The sequence below is a fragment of the Calidris pugnax genome, unplaced genomic scaffold, assembly GCF_001431845.1.
Source record: "Calidris pugnax isolate Ruff unplaced genomic scaffold, ASM143184v1 scaffold30, whole genome shotgun sequence".
Taxonomy (NCBI): domain Eukaryota; kingdom Metazoa; phylum Chordata; class Aves; order Charadriiformes; family Scolopacidae; genus Calidris; species Calidris pugnax.
This window is the reverse complement of record NW_015090776.1, coordinates 4,926,531-4,934,815: the sequence shown is the minus strand read 5'-3', so window position 1 is coordinate 4,934,815 and position 8,285 is coordinate 4,926,531. Positions and strand designations below refer to the sequence as shown.

The 8,285-nt window shown below is 55.1% G+C and overlaps 1 protein-coding gene across 1 annotated transcript; it reads left to right on the top strand.

Moving 5' to 3' along the window:
• The first annotated feature begins 1,858 nt into the window (after window positions 1–1,858).
• LOC106890877 (C-factor-like) lies at window positions 1,859–7,230 on the top strand. Its single transcript, XM_014946967.1, has 6 exons — window positions 1,859–2,002; window positions 2,414–2,465; window positions 5,598–5,785; window positions 6,205–6,363; window positions 6,680–6,790; window positions 7,117–7,230. The coding sequence occupies exons 1-6, from the start codon at window positions 1,859–1,861 to the stop codon at window positions 7,228–7,230; spliced, it is 768 nt and encodes a 255-aa protein (XP_014802453.1).
• Window positions 7,231–8,285: the final 1,055 nt, after the last annotated feature.

Sequence of the window (8,285 nt, the reverse complement as noted above, 5' to 3'; positions counted from 1 at the left end):
TCAGCGTGTCGATTGGCTCTCACACACCCGGTGAAGAGTCCTCCTTTAGGGACAATGAAGACATGAAATCCAAGGCCAAGAGGGACTGCATGTACACAGGGGAGGTGCTGCACTGACAAAAAATTAACCATGAGGACAGTCAAGCACTGAAATGGGAGACCAGGGAGGGCTGGGGTCCCTGGACGTTTCTGGGGTCTAGTTCAAGCCCTGGGCAACCTGATCTGAAGTCGTCATTGACTCTGCTTCTCCTGATGGGGCTTGAACTAGAGCCCTCCCAGGTCTTCTCCAACCTGAAGAGGCTGGTTTAGGTTGCAAGAGACCTTAAAGCCCATCCAGTGCCACCCCCTGCCCTGGGCAGGGACACCTCCCACCACACCAGGTTGCTCCAAGCCCCCTCCAACCTGCCCTTGAACCCCTCCAGGGATGGGGCAGCCACAGCTTCTCTGGCCAACCTGGACCAGGCTCTCACCACCCTCCCACCAAACAAGTTCTTCCCCACATCTCAGCTCCATCTCCTCTCTTTCAGGGTCAAACCCTTCCCCCTCCTCCTAGGGCTCCCCTCCCTGACCCAGAGTCCCTCCCCAGCTTTCCTGGAGCCCCTTGAGGGACTGGAAGGGGCTCCAAGGTCCCCATGGAGCCTTCCAACAGGTCCATGTCTTTCTGATGTTGGTGGCCCCAGAGCTAGAGGTGGCCATTCCTGGTTCTTGGTCCTGCAGTCCTTTTCACTTTTGTCCCTTCTCTCCTTCCCAAGGAGCCTGGAAGGAAAAGAGGAAACTCCAGTCTTGTTGGTTCTTAATGGGAGCTCTGCTCCCATGGGATGCTGCTCACAGATAGCAGCAGGAGCAGGCAAGTCCGTACAGTGTAAGTGCTCGCGCAGGTACTTTCACCTTCCATGATGCCACCTACAGCAGGTCAGAGCCTCCAAATCCACACCCAGCACCCTCACCGTCCATGGCGGGGGGCATGCTCTGGAAACGTTACTCCATGCTTTGTGTCACCTGAAACACATCTTCCAGACTTGGGGTCCCTTCACCGTCTCCCAGCTGCTGGCCCAAGTATTTCTTTGGTGGTCGCCAAATCTGGAGCCACTGGGGGATTAGTCAGCTCTGTCCCCTCCACCATGCTGAGAGGACCCATCACCGCTACTTTTCTTATTTCCTCCCCCACCTTCAATTCAGGTTGCCCCAATTCTTCTGGTTCAGTGGAGGCTTATCACATGGTGGTTCTTTGTTTCTTTTAGCACCTCACTCACTTCTGCCTCCTAAAAATTCATGTCCCCAGGCTGGTCTGGGCTGAAGGAGCTTTGGCTTTGCAGGCTCCTCTTGGGCTGATGAGCATCCAGTGTTGTCCTCCAGCAAGGAGAAGGGTGGTGGCCATGAGCTTGCAACCCCAGCATGGGGTGGACAGGGCTGCAGGGACCTGGGAATCATCTTCTGTGATGGCTCCTGAGTAAAAACATGGGCATGGGTTGAGCTTGCAGTCCCTGCGCTTCCCAGACTGGGCTTTGGAGGAGCATCACTGGGTTCAACCATCCCAAACTCATCCCCTAAACTGAGAGATCGTTGCCCATAGCCAGATCTGGACCTGTTTTTCTTCTCCTGGTGGTGTTTCCAGGCTCCTGTTGGAGGTCACCCTTCTCGATCAGTTATGGGGACTCTGGGAGCTGGGGCTTTAGAGGAGACGAGTGGTGGGGAACTGGGTAATGTAGAAGACGCATTGTCCCATGTGCTGGTGCTGGCACCATCCCCGTCCCCGTGGGCGCCCGTAGCCACACCCTGGGCCGTGCCCGGCTCCTCTTCCAACGCCAAACAGGCGGCAACCCTGCCCTGTGTCACCGCCCGGCGCGGAGGCCGCCAAGATGGCTGTGCTGGCTCGGAGCGTCCTGGTGACGGGGTCCAACCGGGGCATTGGGCTGGAGCTTGTGAGGCAGCTGGCCGCCAGCCCCCGGCCACCCCACCACATCTTTGCCACTTGCCGCCACCCCGAGGGTCCGAGAGGGAAGGTCAGTGTGGGCACAGGGGACAGGGGTGGTCCTGGGCCAGGTGGGCCAAGGGAACTGGTGGTTCCAGCAGCTCTGCTGGATCTGGGTGGGATGACCCAGCTGGGTGGGATGAGGTTGGAGGGACAGACGTGGTCCTCAGTACTTGCTCCTGACCACCCTAATGGTTGGCCAACCACTTCTCCGTGCTGGGATCACCCAGGACATGGAGCCCAGCGGCACTCATTCTCCTGCCAGCCATGGGGGTACCACCATGCTCCTTCCACTGGGGACAGCCCTGCATGGTCTCCCCAGCAAAATCAAAGCCAGTCTGGCCCTTCTCCAGCTGGGGTGACCTGGGAAAGGGGGTGGGAGACCCGGCCACGCCGCTGGTGACATCTAACCTCCTCCCTTGCTCCATCACTTTGTTTCCAGGCCCTGCGAGACTTAGCTGCCCAGCACCCCAGCATCAAACTGGTCCAGCTAGGTATGGAGCAACCTCCCTCCTCCCACCCTACATGGCTTTTAGCCCTCTGCTGGCTTCTGAGAGGGGACAGGGGACAATTTTGACGGGCAGCCAGGGAGCTCCAGCCCTGCCAGGAGTGGATGGGAGGGATGGGCACGCATCTGGGCAGGATGGGCACACATCTGGGCAGGCTTCCCCCACCAAGCCGAGCTGGCCTCTGTCTGGAAGCAGTTCAAACCAGCTTTGGAGGCAGGTAGAGGTGGGTCTGGACACCTTGGCTGAGTGAGTTTCATGGGTTGTTACAGTTTGAGAAAATCCCTAACAATTTATTGTCATTTAGGCAATTATTCTCTCACCCCATGATCCCTCCCCACCCAGGAAGGGGAATCGGGGAAAAGAAGGAAAACTGAGGGTTGAAATATAAACAGATTTAATAGGATAAGGCTAAATAATTAATAACACTAAAGAACCAGATCCTGATACCAATATAAAAGGCATGAGGAGTGTCCCCATCCCGTTCCACCCCAGGGAGCCGTGCGCTCCCCGCAGGGACAGCCCATGTGGGACATCAGGATATTTGCAGGCAGGAGGCTTCTTCCAGGGAGCTGGGCAGGGGTGGGGGCTTGCTGGGGAGGAGAGCGTTGGAGAGAAGGAGATGAGGAGCACCAGGCTGAGGAACATGGTTTCGTGCAGATGTGTCCCAAGGAGGCAGACAGAGGTGTCTGAGAGAGCAGGGGCTGCTCACAGCCACTTTGTTTTTAAGAAGAGTTGGTTAAAATAACCCCATCCAAACCCAAAAGAAGCTTTTTAGGGAAGTGTTTGCACCAGAGTTTGCCATCCCTGTAATAAGTGAGGTGGGAAACAGCCAGGTCTTCTAAATACTTCTGAGTATTTCCATAGAACTAATAATAAAGAAACTGAATCAAGGCAATAATAAGGAAACTGAATCAAGGCAATGCAAACACCGGATCAGTCTCAAACTACCTATTAATTTGTCTAAAAACATCTGAAAAGTTCAAGTAAATTTTAGCTTTTCTTAGCAAAGAAAGGATTCCCGAAGGCAAACTTTCCTAAAAAGAGGCAGCAAATCTCCTTCTTATTATTAAATAGATTATCAAAGCAGAATATGTTCTTTGTAGTAAAAAATAGCATCTTTAAAACTGCCCGCGAGCCCCAACCACCAATACGTGATGGGAAGAGCATGTTTACTTTGCTCACCAAAGCATGGCCAACATAAAAGGGGCTGACCACTGAATAAACAACTTTTACTAAAGCACACACAACCCAAAAATCAGACTTATTTCTTCCAAGGAGACACGAGTTTGCTCCTTCAGCCAACATGGCTGTCCCCAGCATGAGAAGCATGCTGGTCCCACCCACCTCGTCCCTTGGAGCAGTGACTTGGGATGTCCAAACAGTGCAATTAATTATTCACCAAAGTGACTGACAGATCCCTCATGTGGTGGGGTAATGGAGCCTTGAACTCCGTTCGATCATTATCCAAAGAAAAGTCACTAAAGAGTGCCCTGTGATATGTCCTGCAGCCGGCCGTGCATGTCCCCTCAAATCCTAAGGCTCCATCCTCTCACTTAACAGCAGCCCCACAGCAGATTATTTTATCAAATTCCCCCCAAAATGTTTTCAAGCGACCTCTATGAAGGTCCGTGGGGCACAAGGCAAGGTGGTACAAGTCCTGGGCCACTCGCATTCTTGCTTCCCACCATAAAGCCACCAGGCGAGTTAAAAATGCCAGGAAACCGGATCGTTCTGCTGCTCATCAGTGCACAAAATACCCCAAGAAGGGAACATTCAGCCTGGCAAACCTTTGCTAAGTGGGTCTTGTCTAAGCATGAGAACGGAAACACAGCTCGGGGGCCAAAGTATTGCAAAAAAGAAATCTGGCTCTTCAATACCCCCCCCTCCATCCTCTCCCAGCAGGCTCATCAGATTAGCACTGGCCAAAAAATGTGTGCCAAAACGCACGCAGGGGGCAAAGGCACACCCCAACATGCCTGTTTGCCTGATTATTCATGGTTCTTAAAGGCTCGGGGGTGCTTTTGGGATAATAAAGGCAATATATAAAGTTAAATGTCAGCCTAACGTTCCAGATCCTGAAGGTGGTGAGGTGACCCCTTTTAAATCAACAGTGGCCACCTCAGCGGGGCGAGCACCCGGCCGGGGACACGTCCCAACGAGCAAACCCAAAAAAGCTGACCATAAACTTCAAAAAATACCACACCTGCTGCTTCAGCCAAAAAAAAAAAAAAAAAGCCTGCAGTTAAAGCACAGCAGATTTTCAAAGAGATACCAGTATTTAAGTGAAGAAAAAGGCCCTGGAAGTGCTTACCTCCGTCAGCACACTTCCAGGGAGGTTGGTTGTTTCTGGTTTCTTGAGCCCACAGATAAATACTGTGGGTTATATCCCAAATCTTTTATTACTTGTGCTCACCTCGGCTCATCCGTCAGTTCCAAATCCTCCTCGGTAACAATGTGAAGCAAAAAAAAAGAGAAAAAAAAAAAGAAAAAAGGAAGGATTTTTGCATACAAACGGCTGCAAAGCTATGGGAAGTTGGGCTGTGGAAGACCAATTTAAGCACAAATTTTAAAAAAGGCAAAGATCACTCTAAATGATCAGTCAGAACAGATATCAACCAAGATCTTCATGTAATTAAGAATAAAATGAAAGTGTACCCCCCCTAATTTCACAGCCCCTATGGCTGCGGTGCAATACTGAAGGACTCAAAGGGTGTAGTCAGGTTGTTTCCTCAAAGATGGTGTCTCCTTAAAATGTGCTTATCCGACTGTGTTGGCTCCTGCTAGAAATAAAACCGGGAGCCTCAGTGCATGAACACCGAGCATCCCTCGTGCAATCAGAAATTCTTGAATATGGAAAGCAAACACAGCCAAGTTCTCCTTAGCAGCAGCCTCCATAGGACCAAAAAGGAGCTGAATGGAGATTTAATTCAGGCTGGGGAACCACGAGGTGAGGACAAACTGCTGCTCATTTCAATGTTCTGAACACCTTCACCTGCTAAACCTGGTCCTTGCTTTCTGGATGATGCCTAAAGAGAACCACTCCAGCCACAGCATGTTTCCAGCAGAGGTTGCGTGACCTGCTGGAGCCCTTCTTCCCTTTGCTTTTTGCCCCGGCAGACACGGTGAACGTGCCCAGCATCCGAGGGGCTGTTCAGGCTGTGGAATCTCATCTGAAGGACCAGGGGTTGAACCTGCTCATCAACAACGCGGGTGTCAGCTCCCACGCCACGCTGCACTCCCTGGACTCGCAGGAGATGCTCTCCGTCTTTGCCACCAACGTGGTGGGGACACTCCAGGTTACCAAGGTACATGTGGAGCTTTTGGGTTTCTCCTGCCTGGAGAGATATTTCCCATGGTGTCACCTCAGGTGGGTGGGTTCTGGCTCTCTGGAATGAGACACAGTGATGGGGGCAAGAGCAAGACCGTGGGTCTCCTCTGCCCACCCAGAGGAGCAGGGAAGTCAAAAGGCAGCTCAGTTCAGCCCCAGCATCTCCCATCCTGGAGCTCCTGCCCGCCCAGGGCTGCCCGTGCTGGCTCCCTCCTTCCCTGGAGAAGGGAAAGGCTGGAGCCTGGACGGTCCTTGGGGTGTCCTCCCCATCCCCTGCCCTTCTTCCAGGAGTGTCTGTCTATCTGCTCGTCCACGCTCTGGGACAGAGACCTCCAGGGTGCTCTTCAGGCACTGGGTTTGTCACGGATTAACTGAACATGGGTGTCTTTGTGCCAGGAATTTCTGCCGCTGCTGGAGAAGGCAGCGAAGGGCGCAGGGAAGGAGGGGCTGAGCTGCAGCAGGGCCGCCGTCATCAACGTCTCCACCAAACTGGGCTCCATCGGGCTGTGCCTTGGGGTGCTGCAGGCCCCCATGTACCCGTACCGTGCCAGCAAGGTGAGGTGCCAGGGGAGGTGCTAGGGATGCTCTGCTGTGTAACGTGCCTGTGGGAGGCAGCCCACAGGGGCACCCACCTGCCCCAGGCCACCCACCCCCTGCCTAGTCCTCCCAAGCGCAAGCACTGAGATGGAGACAGCAGCACCCGGGGCTGAGCCCTTCAGGCGGGTGGTGACGATGCTCCACCCCAGGGAAAAGGCCCTTTTTCCACCTCCCCAGCCATTTTCTGGCTGGGAAAAGTTCCCCTTCCTGCCCACCTGTGTCCCGGGTGGTGCTAGCATGATGGGTGGTGCTAGAATGATGGTGCCTCTTCCAGGCTGCCCAGAACATGGTGACGAGGTGCCTGGCTGTGGAGCTGCAAGAGAAGGGGATCTTGTGCGCGGCCATCCATCCTGGCTGGGTGAAGACCGACATGGGGACAGAGGAGGTACTGGGCTGTGCAGGGAAGGGTCAGCAGGATCCCCGCTGTACCCTCCAGCTCTTGGTGGGGCAGGGGCACTTGGGGCTGGGGATGTTGTGTGATGCTCTTGCTGCCAGGACCATCTCCTGGGGTGGAGCAGGCAGGGAACAGGCAGCGAGCTGACGTGTGCCAAGAGCATGCCCAGCATGGAGAGCAAGGGGGTGGCAGTCAGGAAAAAATGCCCCATAAGCATGGTGGGTGCTGCTCCCCGGGCCATGGACTCTGGTCGGCTCATGCTTTCCATGCTGGTGGCAGCTCATGGCAATGACACTGCACCGTGTCCTCTTCTGCAGGCACCCCTGATGGTGGAGCACAGCGTGCGGGGCATCCTGACCGTGCTGGCCAGCCTCTCCCAGGACACCTCCGGCACCTTCCTCGACTGGGAAGGGAACAGCCTGCCCTGGTGACAGACAGACAGACAGACGATGGTGCTTCTTGCCTCCTACTCTCTGGCGCATCCCTCCGCTCGCCCTCCACCCACCCTGGGCTGCCAGGGAGAGGGGAAGGGCACGAGGAGCAGCTTCTCTCCCTTTCCCTACCCCACGCAGGGCCCTGCAGCCCCAAATGTACTCCCCAGATCTGTAAATGCCTGGACCTGATGCCTCTCTGCTCCATCTCCACACCCGCATCCTCATTCCCTGACCGAGCCTGGCACCTGCTGCCCAAACACCGTCTGTCCGTCTGTCCCCCTGCGACCCAGTGTCCCCCAACTGAGGGGAGAGGGTGACCAGTCCCTGTGACCCCCAGCCCCTCGTGCACCCTGTCCGAGTGGTGTCTGCGTGGCCCTGGGGGATCCACCACTGGGACACCCTGTGTCCCTGGGGCAGCCCCACTGCCAGGAGAGGGGCTGTGCCCCATCTGCGGTGCCTCCTGGAGGGGACGTCCCCAGAGGGTGGTCACGGTGCCACAGCACCCAGGGGGTGTCACTGGTGGGGAGCCCCATGGCAGCCGTGGGGCCGCAGAGCAGAGCTTGGGGCTCTTGGGCAGGGCTTTATCGAGGCTTTATATGATCACCAGGACGGAGCGGACGTGAAGCCCTGCCATGTCGCTTCTCCTCCCGCTGCTCCAGCTGGTGGTGTTTGCTCAGCTCCTAATGCTTCTTTATAGCATGTTCCACAGCCACCCCACCCACTCAGGGCTTGAACAAACCCTCGGCTCCAGGAACAACTTCTCCAGCTCTTCAAACTCTAGGACAGAGTTCCTGGCTGGGAGCCAGCCCTCGTTAGCAAAAGGCAAAAATCATTTGGGTTTTCAGGCAAACTCAGCTGACCTTGTGAAACCTGGCCCCGTAATCCAGGAGCTACCAGACAGCCTGTCCAGCAGAAGCTGTGGTGGGTGAGGAGGGAGGGAGCAGCACGTGGGAGGGATGTGGGATGTCAAGCTCTGGTGGGCTTGACAGCTTCACAAGATGGTCTTTCCATCCAATATAGCACTGGAAATGGGTTGTGCTCATCCTTCTCCC

Excerpts from the sequence above, each read along its gene's own strand:
- LOC106890877 (XM_014946967.1), top strand. The coding sequence starts at position 1,859 with ATGGCTGTGCTGGCTCGGAGCGTCCTGGTGACGGGGTCCAACCGGGGC. Across the intron at positions 2,466-5,597 it reads CATCAAACTGGTCCAGCTAG|ACACGGTGAACGTGCCCAGC; the intron begins GTATGGAGCAAC and ends TTGCCCCGGCAG. Across the intron at positions 5,786-6,204 it reads GGACACTCCAGGTTACCAAG|GAATTTCTGCCGCTGCTGGA; the intron begins GTACATGTGGAG and ends TCTTTGTGCCAG.